We start from the raw sequence: 24,038 nt of genomic DNA on the forward strand, positions 1-24,038 counted from the left end.
CCTTGGGAGGAAACCCACGTTGGAGCTGGGGAAAAGTGTGAGGAGGAAGGAGCAGTGGAGACAAAGCTTTATGAACTGACGGCAATCCCCATTCCTCATCCCCCTTGCACTGCTCTGTGGCAGGGGAGGAGGTAGAAGAGGAGATGTTGAGAAGGTGGATTTAGTTCTGGTTTTATTTCTCACTATCCTATTCTATTTTTAATTGGCAACAAATTAAATTAATCTTCCCCAAGACGAGTCTGTTTTGCCCATGATGGTAATTGGTGAGTGATCTCACTGTCCTTTTCTTGGCCCACGAGCTGCTTCATCGTATTTTCTCCCTGCTGTCCTGCTGAGGAGGGGGAGTGAGAGAGCAGCTAGGTGGGGACCTGGCAGCCAGCCAAGGTCAGCCCACCACAGAGCTGTACAAACCCATGCCGGGGAAAGAGGAGCAGGGAGGAACAAAGGGGGGGGTAGACAGAAAAGGGTGTAAAAGGGGCCGGTTGCATGTAAAACGGGGCCGATCAGCAGGCTTGTCTAGCTGAGCCCTTTGCCTGATCACCACAGTCTGTCCTATCTTCTTTTATCTTATTCTTAAATGTTTTCTTAACTATCTGTCTGCATAATCTCACTCTGTGTCCCGTGTGCTGCAAGGACTAAGTGCCAGCTACTGGTGAGATCTGTGTGTGTCTGAGTCAGAACGGGGTGTAGGCGCCCCCTGCCTGTGGTGTCGGCTACTGGAGCAAATGGGGGTCCTAGTTGGAGGGAGCCATAGCCCTGTGGATCTAGGGAAGGTCCTGCAGCCTTTGTGCCCAGAATGCCAGCTACTGGGGGCACTGGCATGAGTGGACTCGGGGTCAGCCACTGGAGTCAGACCGGGGGTGTAGGTGCCTCCTGCTTTTGGTGTCAGCTACTGCAGTGAGTGGGGTCTCAGCATCAGCTGCTAGAACGAGTGGGGATCTTTAACCTCCAGCTACTGGGGTAGGAATGGTGTGCCCCCCAAAAACCAGCTACTGGGAGGGACTGGTGTGAGTGAGGGGCTCCTCAGCGCCGGAAGCTGGAGCAGGACCGCGCACCACAGCCCATGTGCCTGGTGCCAGCCACTAGGGTGGGGGGTGAGTGTCTGTATTGTCCCCAAAACTGGTGTGTGTTGGGTGGGGGGGAGTGTGCATGTGTATTCACTAGAAAACTTCAAGCTGGAGTAGCTGGGGCCTTGGGTCTGGGCCGGGGTATCAGGCAGGCAAGGGTCCATGCTGGTATGCCCAAGGGGACTTGTGAGAGTGGAGTGCCTGTGGGACAAGTGTTCGAGTGCATGGGTGTTTGCATGCTAGCTGGGCTAGCTGTCAAGTAGGTGACCCATGAAGCAGATAAGAGGGCCTGGGATTCGGGCAGGGGTATCAGGCAGACAGAGGGGCCATGCCAGTACTCAGGGGATCCCTGAATGTGTGTGTGTGCTTGTGAATCTAGAGAGTGTTGTGTATGTGCCTTCACTAGTGAACTTCTACCTCTGCCAGTCAAAGAGGAGGAAGGGGAGTTGGCTGTCTATGTTTGTTTTATGTGAGTCCTGTATGTAGGTGCTGTTGAAGGCAGTGCCTTGTCTGTGGCAGTCTATGTAACTGGCTGTGTTGGTGTCTTGTGTATGTCCTCTTTGTGTGTGTGTTTCTGGGATACATGCTTCAGCTTTGCTACTGATTGAACCTGCAGACAGGAAAATTGCAGCCGCGTCCCTCAGCCTGAGCAGAGACCCTGGGTCCCTGGGCACACCAGGCTAGACTCCAGCAGCTGGGCAGGAGGGAGTCCTGGGCCAGAGCTGCTGGAGGAGGCGGCCACTCTTAACATCCCTTAACATCGCATTCTCTACAGCAATGAACAAGTCTTTCCAACTCAGTGTAACATTTTTTATTATGAGGGAAAATATGGTGCACGTAGAATATTTTTTAAATATTTGAGGTTTCATTTTGCTAGAATAGCTCATCTAGGCTCCCTTTCCCATGAAAGATTGGACCAGATGATCTTTCAAGGACCCTTCCAACATGGGCTATTCTATGATTCTATAATAAAAAGTATAGACATCTAATACAATATATTGAGTATATTCAAAAGAGGGCTGATACTTACTGTTTGTGGACAGTTTCTCTTGTCTTGCATGATAAATTAAGCATTTAATAAAGTAACTCAGTGCATTTTTATAATAGATTTGTTTTTCTCTTTTAATGTATTTTTCTTAAACTGAGCTCTCTTATAGAAATGCTCACTGATTTCTGCCCACTCCCTGCCATTAGAATGCTTGCTTTCCCTTTAAGGCCTTAAGTACTTATACCCAGTGCTTACACAAATTGTTTTGTTTGCATATAAAATGGCTGTTTTCCTCCTTTAGTCTGCCTGTTGCTATCACACCATCACACATACTTTGGAGCAGGAACAGTTGACTCATGAGAGCCTAGAAGCAGGTAGCATGCTGAGGATAGTACAATAATTACAAACTAGTTAAGCATGCAATTAACCATTCAATTGACTAAAAAAAAAATAGTTGTGGAATAGAAAGTCTCTCTTTGCTCAAACATCAAGCCTTTGAAGGCATACGAAAAGCTCTGCTTTCCTCATAAAATTCTGCTAAAGCCATTTGTGAACAGGGAGATATCAGCCCAAATAGAAAGGCTTAAAACTGGAAATGAAAACTAGCTATGACAAAGCAGAGGACAATAGCTGTGTCTGAGGCAAGGACAAACTTCTGGATTATCCTCTGTAGTTAGTGGGCTGTTGCTGCTTGAAGTAAGAAAACTTTCTAAAACTAAGGAAAAGCACAACTGTTTTAATTACGTAATGTAGGAATCTTTTTTTTTTTTTTTTTTTGTGAGGCTTCTTGTATGGTTGAGTGCTCTCCTTTGTGAACTAACTTGTGCCTTGGCAGGCTCCAAAGCTGCTGGAACTGTGACACTCAAAATTTTGTTTATGGGCAAAGAAAAAGTACACCTTATATACATAAGTAAAACCAAAAATTTATTGTTAGTGTAATTCAAATCTTGAGAGTCTAATCATTAGTCCCGATCTAATTGTTACAGGAAAAGAAAGATTAATGATGTAGTTAAAATTGTAACACACACCCCTCAGTTTCTATCCCTTTTCCTGGTGTTATGCTCACTCTTTCACTGCTCTTCTGGGTCCTAAGGTCAGTGGTTTCATTCCAGTGGTGGTAGGGGAGTGCTTATGGTGAGTTGTTAGCATCTGGAGTCCATGGCCAGGAGGAATATGATGTTGATGGTTTGTTTTTTTCTTCCTCACTCTAGGATTCACTTGGGGTCATGTTTATATGTTTGTTAATACACTTTTACACTTTTCTCTTTGTTGGTGAATGAAACATGCAAGTAACCTTCATGCGTAGCAGCTGACCACACCCCTGTCTTTACTGCATATTGTTATCTGTTAACCAAATTACAAATGCTTGAAGTGTAAGTTATTAGCCACACAACTCCTATTGCTTTACTGTATTATCACTGATAGTTTTACAGGGCCTAAAGCCTAGGAAAAGAACAATTAAAAAATAGTTTCTGAAAGCTTTCCTGCCCCCACCCCCCAAAACAAAGAATACTTTGTGGTAGTTATGCTTGCTTTCCCTTTAAGGCCTTAAATGCTTATACCCAGAAATCTCACTTTGTCAGTGCTGATGTAAAATTCTGCCACAGCCCAAATTAAACAAAAATAGTTTGCAAAAGATAATAAAAGGCTGTTAATCAAGTAGTTTGACAATCGGAGGAAGCTGTATTACTGTTTGAGCATTACAGAGAGAGATCAGTTTTCGTATGTTTGCAACAGAAACAAAGCAATACAAAAGCAGAAAACTTGAGTATACCAAATTTGCAAATAGAAGGTCTTTCAACAAGGAAGAACACTTTTAAAGCTTGAGATAAAATTGCTGTTTCGCTCCTTCCACCTTTCCATTTCAAGACACACACATACATAGGCACAATCCCACTTTGCACTGGGTCAGTTTACACTGAAGTTAAATATTCAGTAGCTACCCTTATGTTGATGAATGAGATGATGTTCATGTTAAAGCTGAGCAGTAAAATGGTTGGCAAAATAGTTTGTGTAGGCTCAGTTTAAACTTGAGGTTCAGAAAGAAAGTAATCCTCATCAGAAATTGGCAGCTTCTATTTAAACTCCAAAGATAATTTAGAACCCCAAGACATTTGAAGGTTTAGTTCTTAACCCTCTGTAGTGTATCAAGCAAGAGAAGTAGCTTTCATTGGCCCCTTCTTGACTTCCATATTATACAATGTGCACAGTGAAAAATTTGATCACTGAGAGTATTAGGAAACATTGGAAATGATAGAATAAGCTACTAGACCAATATATAAATATTTTTTTTTACTTTGCATTTGTCTAGTTATTCCACTGTGGGTAAATTTATCCACCAGCATATAAATACTTTAACTTGTTTAGAAGTATATTCAATTGCATCAAGATTTAGATGTATTGCCATTTACCCTATAAATATTGAAGGCCGTTAATAAGACTAATTACCTTTCACACTAAGCAGCCACTAACAATATCACCCATCTCCCTACTGAAATGTAACTGCTGCTTTGAATTCTCTCCAAGTTTCATGGTACTCCATGTTATTCACAAAAAGTTCCATAAATTAATCTATTCACAGAGACTAAGTGACCTCAAATGTACAAATACCCAAGTGAATAGAGGGGCTTCAAAGGAAGGTAACATTTTTCATAACAGCTTTAGCAAGAATTCATATGTTGCATTGATTATGCCCCAGGACAGGACAGAACGATGGTAATTCAGATGGGCTCCTCTGAAAAGATGCATCAATTTTTTATCACGTTCTAGCCAGATTGTCACAAAAACTTTTGAAAAAGACTGAAATTCGCCACCAATTTGAGATTGCATGCGAGCTTTTACAACATTCATTGGGAAAAATAAGGATCCCAGCATGGCACCCAACAGCCCGCCACAGATAAAGTCATTGACCAAGTGAGTGCTATAAGAAGTTGCTTCAGGCAGACACTGTTTGATAGGTCCTCGTAGGCCAAAGAAGAGGATGTTACTGCTTCCGTTCCGAAGCAGAATAGGCACCAAACCCCGATAATATTCTCTAATCCCATAGACTTTTAGTACCTTGAAAGCCTGGTAAGTGTTTGTAAATTTGTCATGATGTTTGTAGTCCTGAAGCAAAGTCTGGACTCGTTCAAAAGGTGTAAGAAGGGCTTCCGTGGTCCCTGCAAGCACTGCTGCCATGCTGCGAGTTAGAAGTTCAGGTGCACTTGTGTGACTATGGAGCAAAGAGGAGAAATCTTCATACAAGCCAAACATTAGAGCCAGGGTGGTTGTTTTTTGCATTAATGGAGGAAGGATTCCACGATAGAGATTTCGAATTCCATCTTTCTGCAGCTGATGTACTGCATCCTTTGTTTTCAAGCCATACAACTGTTGTCGAAAGAGGACCTTCTGGATGGGAAAGGTGACTGCTATATTGGTGAAGGCTGCACAATAGCCACAAAGATAATGTTTACCAGAGCTACCCTTTATGTGATGGCTGATATCTTGCTTTGAATTTGTTGAGACACAATCTTGTGAATCCATCTTTTTTTCCCCCTTAATATATATCTTAGATTTCTTTTCCTATGTCAAAAAAAGAAAAGAATGTGAACAAAATGGCATGTGACACAGCTTTTTTAGTTCACACACACACACCATGTGCACACTGTTCAACATTTTACATCCTGAAGAAACTTCATCAAATTCAGTGGAACAGTGTGACAAATGCTTCATCTGATAGATGATGCAAAATGCACAATTTTCTACACCAGATCCAAGGATCTGAAAAACTAGCCATTTTTTCCCTCCTTTTATGTTTTGTTTATTAAAACCAAACTAAATTAAAACAAATAGACATTTGAACCCCTCCAGTGCCACATTACAGCTGAAAATGTCAGGGAGAAATAGGAAGTTTACACATTAAGTTTCCAGTACAGTATGACAAGGAATTCAAATGCTGAATGTTCTATTCTAACACTAGTAAGATACAATACAAATTACCAAGGTTTTGGAAAACACACACACTCTACACAGAGCTTAGCATTACAAATTCTGGTCATTCCTGCCCGTATTTCCCTGTGGCAGACAACAATGAATAATTTAAATAAGAATTTTAATTATCAGCATTAGTTTACTATAGAGAAGTAAAAGAATATAGAAAAGCTAAAGAATACATTGAGCTCTGCTAGAGCTAAGATCCTGAAGGACACAGCGAACAGAGTTTCATTAAATAAAACAGAGAATTAGTCCTTAATAGGCAATACATGATCCACCACTGTTGCATAATATTGTGCTCTTTAATGTTTGCCAAGGAACAGCACCATAGAAGTGATTTACAAAGACGAAGCACTTATCCTGATATGAAGTTATGGCAGTAGTGAGGAATTCACATTGGGGAGCTTGTACCACTTCATCTATACTAATATATATTGTTCCTAGGATCAACTTAGTTCTATCTGCATATAGTAAAATAGTCACACCCACAACTAAGCTACAGTCTTATCTGACACCCCACTTTTATATTAAGAGTTATACCAACTTCACTACTGCAGTGGGTAAGAGCATCACTCAATAATATAACACGTAAAACACTGAGGATTCCTAAGACTTTTAACAACTAGTCACCAGTTGTGTTGGCAATAGCAACTTGTGGCCAACATCACTTCTGATTTCTTTTGAGGGAAAAAAAATAAGAGATCTAACTCAGATTTATAAGGTACATATTTCTTTCTATGGAGTAGCTGGATTTATGAAGTAAGGAGCAGTTTAAAACTATAGCATTACCTTGATAATCCTCATGTAGTTTAAATAAGTTCTCATGCTTGTGATTTGAGAACTTGCAGTGATCGGGCAATGCAATTTTTCTCAGAAGTGTTTATGACAGACCCTTTGCTTTCAGCCATAATTTCAAAGGCCTGCTGTGTCACTGTGCTGGTTTTGGCCGGGATAGAGTTAATTTTCTTCATAGAGGCTAGTATGGGGCTATGTTTTGGATTTGTGCTGAAAACAGTGTTGATAATACAGGGATGTTTTAGCTATCACTGAGCACTGCTTACACAGAGTCAAGGCCTTTTCTGCTTCTCACACCACCCCACCAGCGAGTAGGCTGGGGGTGCACAGGAAGTTGGGAGGGGACACAGCCAGGACCCCAACTGACCAAAGGGATATTCCATACTATATGACATCATGCTCAGCAATAAAAAACAGGGAAGAAGAAGGAAGGGGGGACGTTCGGAGTTATGGCATTTTGTCTTCCCAAGTAACCGTTACGCGTGATGGAGCCCTGCTTTCCTGGAGATGGCTGAACACCTGCCTGCCCATGGGAAGGAGTGAATGAATTCCTTGTTTTGCTTTGCTTGCGTGCACGGCTTTTGCTTTACCTATTAAACTGTCTTTATCTCAGCCCACGAGTTTTCTCACTTTTACCCTTCTGATTCTCTCCCCCATCCCACTGTGGGGGGAGTGAGTGAGTGGCTGTGTGGTGCTTAGTTGCCAGCTGGGGTTAAACCACGACAGTCCTTTTTGGCACCCAACGTGGGGCTCGAAGGGTTCGAGATAATGACAGATTTGATTGGAATGTGCTAGAACGAATTTATAGCTGTTATTGCTGTTTAGCTATTAATCAGCAGGCTTCTGTGCTTGTCATGGGGCTTGCTTGCTTTACTGTATATTAGAGTCTAGGGCTCATTAGTGGCTGCTTTTTGCTTTTGCTGCTTGCCGTGCTGCTGTACTGCTTATCATCTTACTCCGCTGTGCCTGGGAACATTCTGATAACAGCAATGGCCATGCGCCTGGGCTGGCAGATGGCCAGGGCATTGCTGCTGTTTCTGTGCTGCTGTACTGGACAGGCTGGAACTCCAGTGTGAACTCGAGTTGAAGGGACTGTGGATGAGTCCATGCAGGACACCCCAAAGCATCTGTGGCCGTGGACAAGTCCATGCCAGAGCAGGTATATCTCGAAGCATCTGTGGCCATGGTTATGTCTGTGCCACAGCAGGTATACCTCTGAAGGGATTGTAGCCCAAGGATAAGTCCATGCTGGAGAAGGTACACCTCAAAGCATCTGTGGCTGTGGATAAGTCCATGCTGCAGCAGGTACACCTTGAAGCATCAGTGGCTGTGCATGGAGGTCATGCTGGAGCACCTCAAAGCGTGTGGCCATGGATAAGCCCATGACAGAGCAGGTACACCCCTGGAGGGACTGCAGCCATGGGTAAGGCTATGTTGGAGCAGGTTTACTTCTGAAGGGACTGTGGCTGTGGGTAAGGCCATGCTGGAGCAGGTATATCTCTGAAGGCACTGTGGCCCATGGAGAAGGCCACGCTGGAACAAGTGCACCTCAAAGCAACTGTGGCTGTGGGTAAGGCCATGCTGGAGCAAGTATATCTCTGAAGGCATTGTGGCCCATGGAGAAGGCCACGCTGGAACAGGTGCACCTCAAAGCAACTGTGGCTGTGGAAAAGTCTATGCCACAGCAGGTATACCCCTGAAAAGACTGTGGCTCATAGATAAGGCTCCACTTGGAGCAGGTACACCCCTAAGGGACTGCAGTCTGTGGATGTCCAAGCCAGAGCAGGGGCAAGGGGAGGAGTTCATTGCAATGTTAAACCCGATGGTCTGGTCCAAAGGGACCGGGGTGGAGCTTGTGATGGAAATACCTTTAAATTATTGTAACCCTGGATTTGAGTTGCATGTTATAGGAATTACTATAGCAGGAACCACCTGAACCAATGGAGGACAAGCCTTACAAGAAGCAGTGCAAGTGGTGTAATAATCAAATATAAACATACAATTCACATAATGATTGATGCTGCTATAGAAATCTACTGTAGAGCCCTACCCTATCTCCATAGGAACTTAGACAATGTGCCTTTGTCTAATAAGCAGGATGTAGCTGTCGAAAGCAGAAGTGTAACTGATGTATTACTAGCCTAGTTAGTAAACCATGAAGAACCGCTTAGATCTGCCAAAAAAGTAGGAAACCAGGGGAAAGGTAATTCCGGCAGGGGGAGATCGTGACCACTGACTCACAGACCACCTACCCCAATTATACCACCGACTCAAATGATGAAGTTGAAGAAGAACAATGTACTAATTTACATGCTGGGCGAAGAGATTTTAACCAATCATTTAATAGAATAACACTGCATATATATTAGGAAGTTGAATATGTTCATGCTTTGTGTATAAATACCTGTTAATTTGAAAGCTGGGTGTGCTGTCTTGGGACAGGCACCCATATCTGCGCAAACATACAATAAAATACCTCTGCTCTGTGTGTATATTGGCATTTTGCACACCGGGTAAATGAACCCCGATTTTTGGGACAAGTGCAGCAGTGACCTGGCCTGAGCTGGCTTTGGTGCCAAATAACTCCATGCAACACACCACTTCTCCTATCCTGAGTGACCACCATAAGAGATGGAGCCCAAAGTCATGGACTAAATGAATGCAATGGACATTTTGTGGACATCTGTGGACATTTTATGGACATTTTACAGGGGTGGTCCATAGACCACAAGTGGTGGAGTACATGACCTGAGTACATGAGCTGCTTCCCAATTAAAGTATTACAAGGGAATCAGTTCTCAGAAGTAATAAAAGTTTTGGATCACCTGTGTTCCCAATATGCACAAATTCCTGCAGCCATTACAATAGCCAATTTCTGTGCAGAAGTCTGCCCCCCCCCCCGAGGTTTCAGAACACACTACAAAGGGACATAGGTGATTTTGACAGGTAACAACGAGATCATCTAGACCAGCAGTCTCCAAAAATTTTTGAGCATGCACCCCGAATATATGTATATTTATTTATAAATTATACACATGTACTACTGTACTAATATATTATGTATGTTATAAAATATACACAAAAATAGACATTAAAAAGGATGAGATAAAGATTAAATAAACACTATATTAAAATAATTTTTATTTTATTTATTAACAGTACAAAAATATTTTCTTCCCGCACCACAATGGATTGTCTTGCACACCCACTTTGGAGACCACTGATCAAGACTGTATTTGTGCTGTCCTTAGAAATCTAGCTAGAGACTGAACAAAAGTCCAGCATATTCCCTGATCCAAGGTCCATCCTTTCAGGTTCCTATCACTTCCATACCATCCTGTGGTATATAACATCTAGTCCTTCTAAGAAAACTAAGAGTTCAGCAAATTTATCTGCCTAAATGACCATGGTCTTCAGAATGCCAAGACTCCACCCACTAGATCGAATACACACAAGGGAAAGAAAAAAAATATTTTGTACCCAACATCCTTTTATATCTCTGTGTTCATAACACTGGTGAGAGATGTTATGCTATGTGATAAAAAGCTCATCTGTACACCCACAAAAGGAGAACAGAGAGACAATGGCAGGTGGAAGAGCCCAAATAATAGCCTGCCCTGGCTCCTCCCAGGCCCATCACAGGAGAGCTATCAGCCCATCAAAGACCCATCTCCACAAGCCCAGAAGAGCACAGAGGCACAAAGGCAGGTGGGCAACCCAAATTAGGGACTCAGAAACAGACACCCTGTCTGGGGCCCTCCCAGGACTGTCCCAGGAGAGCCTCAGCCCCAGTATCCAGATGCGATATCCATCAAGATGAGTACAGCTAACAGAGGCAGCCAACATGCAGCAGTTTGCACAGCAGTCTCTGGGTTCTGTTTTGGGAGCTTCTGAGGACAGGGTCCAGGATCACTGGGGAACTTCTGGGAACCCTCTGAGAAACTTGAGGGTGCCTGCTGCTGCCAAATAAGGACAAGATAAGGGGAGCCACAAGGATGTGGGCCTGAGGAAGCTCTAGCAGCTTCTAACAAGCATGGTCAGCTGCCCTTGACCTAAGGTGCCTGGAGCCTTTGTTACAGCTACCTGCTGATTAGAGACGGCCAAACCCCCTTTTAGCTGGTGCTAGGGAGAGGCCTATAAAAGAGCCAGGCCTGGAGTACAGCCTCCCAGAGGCAACAGCTGTTGCAGAGGGGGATCTTCATCACAGTTCAAACTAGCCTATATGTTCTCAGGTATGGTAGTGACATGCCATAGGACATATTTCTCAGTAGGTATTAGAGCAGCTGTCCCTGCCAGGGCAGAGGCTTTGACCTAGATAGAGCTTTAGATGGTGGATGCAGCCTTGCAAGTATAGGCTGTAGGGAATGCCTGGGGCCTTTCCCTGAGGCTGGTAGAGGTGGCCTTCTTTCCTGCAGTCACCAAGTGGAGGAGTTACAGGAGGAAGTCAGCAGGCTGTGCAGCATCACAGACAGAGTCAGGATCTTCTCAGAGGCACAACAGCTTCAAGAGCCCTGGACACCAGCTGCAGTGGAAACACAGGCAAGAGTGGCAGAATGGCACTAGCAGAATGGCAAGTGCAACCTCTGGGGAAGGTGAAAAATTAAAGCTGGTGACTTCTGGCAACAAGAGGAAGGCTACTGGCTCCACCTGAAGGCTTGCAACTATGGAACAGATTCACTGCCTTCAAAGCTGAGGAGGAGTTGGGTGTGCTTTCAAGCAAAGCATCTAGGCCAACTGACCCTAAATCATGCAAGATCACCAGGAGGAAGTGGTGGGTGACTCCCTGCTGCAAGGGATGGAAGCACCCATCTGCTGACCTGACCTGTCATATAGAGAGGTTTGCTGCTTGCCAGAGGCCTGGATCTGGGACGCTATGGAGAGGCTGCTGAAGCTTGTCTGACCCTTTGACTATTACCCCCTTCTTCCATGCAGGCACAAATGATACTGCCAGGGGCAACCTGGAGTCTAAAGTGACTACAGAGCTCTGGGGGTGATAATCAGGGGTATGGAGGCCTAGATGGTGTTCTCCTTGATCCTGCCAGTGAGGGGAAAGTGTAAGGAGGAGGGGACTGATACTGCATACCAATAACTGCTTGTGGAGCTGGTGTCAGCAACAGGGTTTTGGTTTCTGTGACCATGGGTCCCTGTTTAAGGATGAACATCTGCTTGGGAGAGATGGGATCCACCTCACTAAGCAGGGCAAAAGTATCTTTGCCAGGAGGATGGCTGACCTGGTAAGGAGGGCTTTAAACTAGGAATGGGGAGGGAGAGAGTTACTAGTAGCTCTGTGAGGGAGTGATGGACAGTGCTGATGAGCAAAGGGCCTGGGGTGATGTGACTGAAAGGGATCACAAAATCAACAAAACAGGGCTTAAGTAGGGTCACCTCCAGCATTGGCATGTAATCAAGGAAGTGCCTACAAGGCACTGATGTGGGAGGGAAACAGACCCTTTCTGGGAAATCAGCATGCTGTGGTGCCCCTCTGAAGTGCCTGTACACTAATGCATGCAGTATAGGGAATAAACATGATGAGTTAGAGATCTGTGTGCAGTTGCAGTGCTATGATCTTGTGGAGATGTGGTGGGATGGCTCCCATGACTGGAGTGTTGCAATGGAGGGATACAGGCTCTTTAGGAAGGACAGGCCGGGAAAACAAGGAGGGCGAGTTGTCCTTTACGTGAGAGAGCAGCTGGAATGCATGGAGCTCTGCCTGGGGATGGATGATGAGCCAAATGTGAGCTTATGGGTAAGGAATAAAGAGAAGACAGGTAAAGGTGACATTGTAGTGGGTGTCTGATATAGGCCGCCTGACCAGGAAGAACAAGTGGATGAGGCCTTCTATAGACAGCTAGAAATTGCCTCACGTTTGCAGGCCCTGGTCCTCATGGGGAACTTGAGCCACCCCGATATCTGCTGGAGAGACAGCACAGCAGGGCATAAGAAATCCAGGAGGTTCCTGGAGAGCATCGATAACAGCTTCCCAACCCAAGTGATAGAGGAGCCAATGAGGAGAGGTGCTCTGATGGACCTCATATTCACAAACAAGGAGAGGATCGTTGGGGATTTGAAGGTCAAAGGCAACCTTGGCTGCAGTGACCATGAAATGGTGGAGTTCAGGATCCTGAGAGGAGGGAGCAGGGAAAAAAACAAGATCACAACCCTGGACTTCATGAGAGCAGACTTTGGCCTCTTCAGGGATTTGCTTGGAAGAGTCCCACAGGATAAGGCCCTGGAGGGAAGAGGGGCCCAAGAAAGTTGGTTGATGGTATTCAAGAATCTGATCAAGATCAAGAGCGGTCCATCCCAACAAGCAGGAAGTCAGGCGAAAATGCCAGGAGGGCTGCATGGATGAACAAGGAGCTCCTGGCCAAACTCAAACATAAAAAGGAAGCATACAGAAGGTGGAAGCAAGGACAGGTAACCTGGGAGGAATACAGAGACACTGTCTGAGCATGCAGTGACATGTTAGGAAAGCTAAAGTCCAAATGGAATTGAATCTGGCCAGGGATGTCAAAGACAACAAGAAGGGCTTCTCTAAGTACATAGGTGACAAAAGGAAGACTAGGGAAAATGTGGGCCTGCTGCTGAATGGGGCAGGGGCCCTGGGTGTCACCAGGACACAGAGAAGTCTGAGGTACTGAATGCCTTCTACACCTCAGTCTTTACTAGCAGGACCACCTTTCAGGAATCCCAGGTCCCAGACACCAGGGAATAAGGCTGGAGCAAGGAAGACTTACCCTTGGTGGAAGAGGATCAGATCAGGGAAGCAAACTGGACACACATAAATCCATGGGCCCTGATGGGATACACCCATGAGTGCTGAGAGCTGGTTGATGTCATTGTGTGGCTGCTCTCAATAATCTTTGATTGATCATGGCGATTGGGAGAGGTGCCTGAGGACTGGAGGAAAGTAAATGTCACTCCTATCTTCAAAAAGGGCAAGAAGGAGGACCCAGGGAACTACAGGCTGGTCAGCCTCACCTTCATCCCTGGGAAGGTGATGGAGCAGCTAATCTTGGAAACCACTTCCAGACACATGATGGACAAGAAAATCATCAGGAGTAGTCAGCATGGATTCACCAAGGGGAAGTCATGCTTAACCAACTTGATAAACTTCTATGATGAAATGACTGGCCTGGTAGACAAAAGGAGAGCAGTGGACATTGCCTATGTAGACTTCAGTAGGGCTTTTGACACCATTTCCCATAACATCCTCATAAGGAAGCTGTTGAAGTATGGGCTGGATGAGCAGACAGTGAGGTGGAACAAAAACTGGCTGAACAGCCAGGCCCAGAGGGTGGTGATCAGTGGCACGAAGTCTAGTTGGAGGCCAGTAACTAGCAGTGTACCCCAGGGGTCAAGACTGGGTCTGATCTTGTTCAACATCTTCATTAATGACCTAGATGACTGGGCAATGCATACCCTCAGAAAGTTTGCAGATGACCCAAAAGTGGGAGGAATGGCTGATACACCATTGTGCTGCCACCCAGAGGGACCTCAACAGGCTGGAGAAATGGGCTGACAGGAACCTCATGCAGTTCAACAAGGTGTCACGCCCTGCACCTGGGGAGGAACAATCCCAGGCACCAGTACAGGCTGAGGGCTGACCAGCTGGAATGCAGCTCTGCAGAGAAGACCCTGGGGGTGCTAGTGGACATCAAGTTGAACATGAGCCAGCAATGTGCCCTTGCAGCAAAGAAGGCTAATGGTATTCTAGGCTGCATGAGGACAAGTGTTGCCAGCAGGTCGAGGGAGGTGATCCCTCCCCTTTATTCAACACTGTTGAGGCCACACCTGGAATACTCTGTCCAGTTCTGGGCTCCCCTAGTACAAGATTGTACTGGTTTTGGCTGGGATAGAGTTAATTTTTCTTCAGAGTAGCTAGTATGGGGCTATGTTTTGGATTTGTGCTGAAAACAGTGTTGATTGATAATATAGGGATGGTTTAGCTATTGCTGAGCAGTGCTTACACAGAGTCAAGGCCTTTTCTGCTTCTCACACCACCCCACCAGCGAGTAGGCTGGGGGTGCACAAGAAGTTGGGAGGGGACACAGCTGGGACAGCTGACCGCAACTGACCAAAGGGATATTCCATACCATATGATGTCATGCTCAGCAATAAAACCTAGGGGAGGAGTTTGCTGGGGCGGCCATTGCTTGGGGACTGGCCAGGCATCGGTTGTCTGGTGGTGAGCAATTATTGGTTTTTTTATCACTTGTTTTCCTTGGTTTTGCTTTTCTTTGTTTGTTTTTCTTTTTTCTTATTAAACTGTCTTATATGAATCCACAAGTTTTCACACTTTTACCCTTCTGATTCTCTCCCCCATCCCACTGGGACGGGGAAGTGAGCGAGTGTCTGTGTGGTGCCTACTGAGGTTAAACCATGACAGTCCATTTTGGGGCCAATGTGGGGCTCGAAGGGTTTGAGATAACAACAGATTTGACTGGAGTGTATTGGAGGGAACTTATAATTATTATATCTGTTTAACAGTTGCTGGTCATGATGTTGACTTATCTGTTCTCAACATTGGTTTATCTGATCCATGCAATGCTCCCTTTTTTTGCTGTACATCAAATTTGAGAGCTTGTTAAAGGCTGGTTTTGGCTTTTGCAGTTTGCTGTGCTGTGTAGCACTTGGTGGTGTTTTGCCTGGGAGAATTATGATAAAAGCACTGGCCTTGAGCCTAATCTGGTATTTGGGCCCTGCATTGATGCCTTCCCTGTATTTCAGGAACCATCTCATGGAGACAATTAACAATTACACTTTTTCCCTTTTCTCCTCTGAGAGGCATTTGGTGGAGGAAACACAGAATGGCACCTTCCCCTTCTTCTCCTGTGGGGTAGGTGTTTTCTGCCTTGTTACAATAAGTCCTCAGTATCTTGAACATCCTTGGGTAACCAAAATACTCCTATCGGTACTTCTCAAGAATATTTTGTTGTTTTTTTCTAAGGTTAGCCAACTATTTAGGAATATCACCCAGGGATATACCCCGAGGCAGTGTGGTTATGGGTGGCAAGGCATGTGGGAGAACATGGGCAGGTACCTAGAATGGTTGTCACTGATGGTCTGGAACTTCACTCCCGAACAAGTGTGGGATCCTAATGAAGTAATAGAATGTTTGAAAAAAAGATGCCCTGGCCCTGACTATGCCAAAGAGACACAACTTCTCGCACTGTGCTGGGGCCTGGCCTATGCCTACTGAGCACTATTCAGCACTATTCAGCACCCTCAAGGGGAAGAGAGTGCCTCTGGATCTGAAAACATACCAACAGACACTGTGGCTAAACCAGAGGGCTAAGCCCTCAACTATATCTGTTGCCCCAATAGTCAAGAAGAAACAATGGAAGTGGAGGTCAACTAGTAAGGGAGAAAGAAGCTTCTCCTAAGAGGGAGCAGGAGGGAGAATCAGAAGAGGCAGCCTGTTCTGCAGCAAGGCAGTCACAAGAACAGGAGAGGGAAGAGACTGAAATCGTAAACAAGGCAGAAACCACCCGATCCCTATCCTTGAGTGAGCTGCGAGATATGTAAAAAAATTTCAGCCATCAACCAGGCAAGCAAATTATCAGCTGGTTGCTCTGATGCTGGGATATTGGGGCCAATAGTCAGGAAATAGAGGGTAAGGAAGCTGGGCAGCTGGGATCCCTTGCTAGGGATAAGGCCACTGACAAAAGGATTGGAAAAGGGGCAACAGTCCTCAGCCTCTAGAGGTGGCTCCTGTCGAGCGTGAAGGAAAGGTATCCCTTCAAGGAAGATCTTGTAAATTACTGAGGCAAGTGGACTACCATTGAGGGAGGTATCCAGTATCTGAGGGAATTAGCCGTGGTGGAAGTGATCTATAACAACCAGGTCAATAACCAGGCATCCAAAGACCTGGATGAAATCCGGTGCATGCGGTCCATGTGGCGAAAGTTTGTACGAAGTGCACCGACATCATACGCCAGCATCCTGGCAATAATGAGCTGGACAGACACGGAGGCACCAACTGTGGCTGGATTGGCTAGCCAACTCCAGCAATTCGAAGAGAATCTATCTTCCTCCCTACGGGCCTGCATCTCAGCTGTGGAGAGACTGTTCCAACAGTTGCAGCAATTCAAAGAGAATATGTCTTCTTCCTTGCCCATACTGACAAATATTTCAGCTATTAAAAGCCACACTTCTGCTCAAGGGAAAGGGTACCGGTGCCGTACACCACGTGCCGCCCTGTGGTTCTATCTGTGCAACCACAGGAGGACACGAGGAAGTGGGATGGTGAACCTACCTCGAAACTAGAAGCTTGGGTATGGGAATTGCAAGAAAAAAACAACAGCCAAAAGGCATCCATCCAGGAAATTTACTGCTCCAGTTTCTATGGAGCAGAGTAGAAGGGAAGATCTTACTTCTGAACCTAATAAAGGGACTTGTAGTTTGCAGTTGCAAAAATCAAGTAATGAAGACTCCAATCAGGAATAAAAGGGCCTTGCCTCCAGCCAGGCGGAGGAAAGGGATGACTGGGTTTACTGGACTGGGTGGGTTCGATGGCCTGGCACATCAGACCCACAGAAGTATAAGGCTCTAGTAGACACCGATGCACAGTATACCCTAAAGCTGTGCACAGTGTACCCTAAAGCCATCAGGATATAAAGGGGCAAAACCTAGATGTTTTTCTGGAGTGACAGGGGGATCCCAACAGTTGTCTGTGTTGGAGGCTGAGGTAAGCCTAATAGGGAATGAGTGGCATCCTATTGTGACTTGCCCAGAGGCCCTGTGTATCCTTGGCATAGCCTACCTCAGGAGAGGGTACTTCAAGGACCCAAAAGGGTACTGGTGGGCTTTTGGTATAGCTGCCTTGAGTATGGAGAAGATTAAACAGCTGTCTAGCTTGCCTGGTCTCTCAGAGGACCCTTCTGTTGTGGGGTTGCTGAGGGTCGAAGAACAGCAGGTGCCAGTTGCTACCATGACAGTGCACTAGTGACAATACCACATCAATCGAGACTCCCTGGTTCCCATCCATAAGCTGATTCATCAACTGGAGAGCCAAGGAGTGATCAGTAAGACTCATTCACCCTTTAATAGTCCTATATAGCCAGTGCAAAAATCTAATGGAGAGTGGAGGCTAACAGTGGACTATCATGGCCTGAATGAAGTCATGCCACCACTGAGTGCTGCCATATCAGACATGCTAGAACTCCAATATGAACTGGAGTCAAAGGCAGCCAAATGGTATGCTACAATTGATATTGCTAATGCGTTTTTCTCAATCCCTTTGGCAGCAGAGTGCAGGCCACAGTTTGCTTTCACGTGGAGGGGTGTCCAATACACCTGGAATCAACTGCCCCAGGGGTGGAAACACAGTCCTATCATTTGCCATGGACTGATCCAGATGGCACTGGAACAGGGTGAAGCTCCAGAGCATCTGCAATACATTGATGACATCATCGTGTGGGGCAACAGAGAGGCAGAAGTGTTTGAGGAAGGGAAAGCAATAATCCAGATTCTTCTGAAAGCTGGTTTTGCTATAAAAGAAAGTAAGGTCAAAGGACCTGCACAGGAGATCCAGTTTTTAGGAATAAAACGGCAAGATGGGTGTCATCATATCCCAATGGATATGATCAATAAAATAACAGCCATGTCTCCACCAACTAACAAAAAAGAAACACAAGCTTTCCTAGGCGTTGTGAGTTTTTGGAGAATGCATATTCCAAATTACAGTCTGATTGTAAGCCCTCTCTATCAAGTGACCCAGAAGAAGAACAACTTTGAATGGGGCCCTGAGCAACGACAAGCCTTTGAACAAATTAAACAGGAGAGAGTTGGTGCAGTAGCCCTTGGGCCAGTCTGGGCAGGGCAAGATGTAAGAAATGTGCTCTACACCGCAGCCAGGGACCATGGCCCTACCTGGAGCCTCTGGCAGAAAGCACCAGGGGAGACTCGAGGTCAACCCTTAGGGTTTTGGAGTCGGGGATACAGAGGATCTGAGGCCCACTATACTCCAGCTGAAAAAGAGATATTGGCAGCATATGAAGGGGTTCGAGCTGCTTCAGAAGTGGTTGGTACTGAAGCACAGCACCTCGATTGCCTGTGCTGGGCTGGATGTTCAAAGGGAGGGTCATGCAACTGATGCTATGTGGAGTAAATGGGTTGCACTGATCACGCAACGGGTCGAATGGGAAACCCCGACCACCCAGGAATCCTGGAACTGATCATGGACTGGCCAGAGGGCCGAAACTTCGGAGTGTCGTCAGAGGTGATTTGTGCTGAGGAGGCCCCACTGTATAACAAATACCAGAAAATGAGAAGCAATATGCCCTATTTACTGATGGCTGGCTTTAGATATTGCTGAATCAGAAAAATGGCCAGTAGTCTATCTCTGTACTAACTCATGGATTGTGGCAAACGCCCTGTGGTGGTATCTACAGCAATGGAAGCAGAGCAACTGGCAGCACAGAGGCAAACCCATCTGGGCTGCTGCATTGTGGCAAGATATTGCTGCCTGGGTGGAGAACCTGGTTGTAAAAGTACGTTACGTAGATGCTCATGTACCCAAGAGTGGGGCCACTGAGGAACATCAAAACAACCAGCAGGTGGATCAGGCTGCTCAGATTGAAGTGGCTCAGGTGGATCTGGACTGGCAACATAAGGGTGAATTATTTATAGCTCGGTGGGCCCATGACACATAAGGACATTTAGGAAGGGATGAAACATACAAATGGCCTCTGGAAGAAGGGGCAGGCAACTCAGGAGGACTACAAAGGTGTAGCAAGGCTGTGCAGGGAGAAAATTAGAAGGGCCAAAGCTGAGCTAGAGCTCAATCTGGCTGCTGCCGTAAAAGACAACAAAAAACACTTCTTCAAATACATTAGCAGCCAAAGGAGAGCTAAGGAGAATCTCCAGCCTCTATTAGATGGGGGAGGGAACACAGTGACCAAGGATGAGGAAAAGGCTGAGGTACTTAATGCCTTCTTTGCCTCAGTCTTTAATAGCAGGGCCAATTGTTCTCTGGGTACCCAGCCCCGGGAGTTGGAAGATAGGGACGGGGACCAGAATGGAGCCCCCATAATCCAGGGGGAAATGGTTAGTGACCTGCTACACCACTTAGACATTCCCAAGTCTATGGGGCCTGATGAGATCCACCCGAGAGTACTGAAGGAACTGGCAGATGTGCTCACCAAGCCCCTTTCCATCATTTACCAGCAGTCCTGGCTAACTGGGGAGGTCCCTGCTGACTGGAGATTAGCTAATGTGACGCCCATCTTCAAGAAGGGCCAGAAGGAGGACCTGGGGAACTACAGGCCTGTCAGCCTGACCTCGGTGCCAGGGAAGCTGATGGAGCAGATCATCCTGAGTGCCATCACACGGCATGTAGAGAATAACCAAGGGATCAAGCCCAGCCAGCATGGGTTCAGGAAAGGCAGGTGCTGCTTGACCAACCTGATCTCCTTCTATGACAAGGTGACCCGCCTAGTGGATGAGGGAAAGGCTGTGGATGTTGTCTATCTAGACTTCAGTAAAGCCTTTGGCACGGTTTCCCACAGCATTCTCCTGGAAAAACTGGCTGCTCATGGCTTGGATGGGTGTACTCTTCTCTGGGTTAAGAACTGGCTGGATGGCCGGGCCCAAAGAGTGGTGGTGAATGGAGTTTACTCCAGTTGGTGGCCAGTCACAGGCAGTGTCCCCCAGGGCTCTGTGTTGGGGCCAGTCCTGTTTAACATCTTTATCAATGATCTGGACGAAGGGATCAAGTGCACCCTCAGTAAGTTTGCAGACGACACCAAGTTGTGTGGGAGTGTTGATCTGCTGGAGGGTAGGAAGGCTCTGCAGAGGGACCTGGACAGGCTGGATTGATGGGCCGAGGCCAATTGTATGAGATTCAACAAGGCTAAGTGCAAGGTCCTGCACTTGGGCCACATCAGTCCCATTCAACGCTACAGGCTTGGGGAAGAGTGGCTGGAAAGCTGCCTGGCAGAGAAGGACCTGGGGGTGTTGGTTGACAGCCGCCTGAATATGAGCCAGCAGTGTGCCCAGGCGGCCAAGAAAGCCAATGGCATCCTGGCTTGTATCAAAAATAGCGTGGCCAGCAGGACTAGGGAAGTGATCGTCCCCCTGTACTCAGCACTAGTGAGGCCGCACCTTGAATACTGTGTTCTGGTTTGGGCCTCTCACTACAAGAGAGACATTGAGGTGCTGGAGTGCGTCCAAAGAAGGGCAACGAAGCTGGTGAAGGGTCTGGAGCACAAGTCTTATGAGGAGCAGCTGAGGGAGCTGGGACTGTTTAGCCTGGAGAAAAGGAGGCTGAGGGGAGACCTTATTGCTCTCTACAACTACCCTGAAAGGAGGTATTTAAAAGACGTTTGGATGAGGTGCTTAGGGACATGGTATAGTGGTGGTCTTGGTAGTGTTAGGTTTACGGTTGGACTCGATGATCTTAAAGGTCTTTTCCAACCTATACGATTCTGTGTGATTCTGTGATTCTGATTCTGTGATCGAGGGGTGGACTTGACCATGGACACCATTGCACAGGTTATCCATGAATGAAACATGCGCCATAACCAAACAAGCCAAGTGGTTAAAGCCTTTTTGGTATAGAGGACTGTCCTGGTTTTGGCTGGGATAGAGTTCATTTTCTTCCTAGTAGCTAATATCGTGCTGTGCTTTGGATTTTAGTATGAGAATAATATTGATAACATTCTGATGTTTTGACTGTCGCTAAACGGTGTTTACACTGATCAAGGACTTTTCAGCTCCCCATGCTCTGCCAGGTGCCCAAGAAATGGGAGGGGGCACAGCCAGGATAGCTGATCCAAACTGACCAAAGGGCTATTCCATACCATATGATGTCATGCCCAGTATATAAACTGGAGGGAGTTGGCCGGGGGTAGCGATCGCTGCTCAGGGACTGGCTGGGCATCGGTCGGTGGGTGGTGAGCGGTTGTATTTTTTTGTTTGTTTGTTTGTTTGTTTTTCTTTTTTCCCTCCCTTGGGTTTTGTTCCTCTCTCTCTCTTGTTGTTTTCCTTCTCAGTACAATTCATTATTATTATTACTATTATTTTGTTCCAATTATTAAACTGTTCTTATCTCAACCCACGAGTTTTCTTACTTTTGCTCTTCCGATTCTCTCCCCCATCCCACCGGGGGGGAGTGAGCAAGCCGCTGCGTGTTGCTTAGCTGCCGGCTGGGGCTAAACCACAACAAGGACGATAGCTGAAATATCAAAGGACCTGGGGGTGTTGGTTGACAGCCGCCTGAATATGAGCCAGCAGTGTGCCCAGGCGGCCAAGAAGGCCAATGGCATCCTGGCCTGTATCAAAAATAGCGTGGCCAGCAGGACTAGGGAAGTGATTGTGCCCCTGTACTCGGCACTGGTGAGGCCGCACCTCGAATACTGTGTTCAGTTTTGGGCCCCCCACTACAAGAGGGATATTGAGGTACTGGAGCGCGTACAGAGAAGGGCAACGAAGCTGGTGAAGGGTCTGGAGCAGAAGTCTTATGAGGAGCGGCTGAGGGAGCTGGGACTGTTTAGCCTGGAGAAAAGGAGGCTGAGGGGAGACCTCATCGCTCTCTACAACTACCTGAAAGGAGGTTGTAGAGAGGTGGGGGTCGGTCTCTTCTCCCAGGTAACAAGTGATAGGACAAGAGGAAATGGCCTCAAGTTGCGCCAGGGGAGGTTTAGACTGGATATTAGGAAATTTTTCTTCACCGAGAGGGTTATCAAGCATTGGAACAGACTGCCCAGGGAAGTGGTTGAGTCGCCATCCCTGGAGGTATTTAAAGGACGTTTGGATGAGGTACTTAGAGACATGGTGTAGTGATGGTTTTTGGCAGTGTTAGGTTTATGGTTGGACTCGATGATCTTAAAGGTCTTTTCCAACCTATATGATTCTGTGATTCTGTGATTCTGTGATCAATATGGGGAAGCCTGGCAGATGGATTATATCACACTACCATGAACTCGCCATGGCAAGAACCACGTGTTTACAATAGTGGAAGCGCCTACTGGATGGCTGGAAACATACCCTGTGACCCATGCCACTGCCTGAAACAGTACCTTGGGCCTTGAAAAGCAAGTTTTATGGTGACATGGCACCCCTGAAAGAATTGAATCAGACAACAGGACTCATTTCCAAAACAACCTTATAGACACCTGGGCCAAGGAGCATGGCATGGAGTGGGTGTATCATGCACCAGCCTCCGGGAAAACTGAACGATACAATGGACTGTTAAAAACTACACTGAGAGCAATGGCTGCTGGGACATTCAAGCACTGGGATACAAATTTAGCAGAAGCCACTTGGCTAGTTAACACTAGAGAATCTGCCAATCGACCTGGCCCTGCCCAATTGAAACCCTTATGTACTGTGGAAGGATACAAGATCCCCGTAGTACACATAAGGAACTGGCTGGGAAAGTCTGGGTTACTCCATCCTTGGGAAAAGGCAAACTCATTCATGGGATTACTTTTTCTCAAGGACCTGGGTGTACTTGGTGGGTAGTGCAGAAGGATGTGTACCTCAAGGAGATTTAATCCTGGGTGAAAATAACCCATGATTTCAGTTGTATGATGCCATTGCTGTATGGTGCCAGTGTTATATGATGCTGTATGTCGCCACTGCTGTGGCTGCCATATGTCAAAGGTATTATATCAGGACTCACCCGAACCAATGAAGACTGAATCTCGTGAGGAACCAGGCAAGTACAGTGGTGACGCAACTTGAGGTGGCTTCAGTGTGCAACAATCCAACACAACACACCATCTCTCCTTTCCTGAGTGACCCCCATAACATATGGAGCCCAAAGGCATGGACTAAATTAATTCAATGGACATTTTATTGGCATTTTATGAACATTTTACAGGACTGTCCCATAGACTAAGGGGATGATATCAGTGTATATATCAAAGGATGGGAAGCGGGGGGGTGGTTAACGATGATGTATGGGATAGTGTGGGACCTGAGCATGACATAAATGGTATGGAATAAGGGGTGGAGAATGTACTGGTTTTGGCTGGGATGGAGTTAATTTTCTTCATAGTAGCTTGTATGGGGCAAGAGGAGAAAGAGAAGAGAAGAGAAGAGAAGAGAAGAGAAGAGAAGAGAAGAGAAGAGAAGAGAAGAGAAGAGAAGAGAAGAGAAGAGAAGAGAAGAGAGAAGAGAAGAGAAGAGGAGCTGAGCTCAGTTGGAAGGGACCTACAACAATCATCCAGTCCAACTGCCTGACCACTTCAGGGCTGACCAAAAATTAA

The 24,038-nt window shown here is 46.3% G+C and overlaps 1 protein-coding gene across 2 annotated transcripts in view; it reads right to left on the reverse strand.

Annotated features, from left to right (window-relative positions):
- Positions 1–1,894: 1,894 nt before the first annotated feature.
- The window catches only part of LOC142402971 (mitochondrial nicotinamide adenine dinucleotide transporter SLC25A51-like), a 34,609-nt gene continuing 12,465 nt past the window's right edge, over positions 1,895–24,038 (reverse strand). For both annotated transcript variants that reach the window (XM_075489002.1, XM_075489003.1), the window contains one exon: positions 1,895–5,616. In XM_075489002.1, coding sequence (XP_075345117.1) covers positions 4,705–5,616 — 912 coding nt within the window. In that variant the 3' untranslated portion in view covers positions 1,895–4,704. The remainder of the gene's footprint in view (positions 5,617–24,038) is intronic.

The sequence above is a fragment of the Mycteria americana genome, assembly GCF_035582795.1.
Source record: "Mycteria americana isolate JAX WOST 10 ecotype Jacksonville Zoo and Gardens chromosome Z unlocalized genomic scaffold, USCA_MyAme_1.0 Scaffold_18, whole genome shotgun sequence".
Taxonomy (NCBI): domain Eukaryota; kingdom Metazoa; phylum Chordata; class Aves; order Ciconiiformes; family Ciconiidae; genus Mycteria; species Mycteria americana.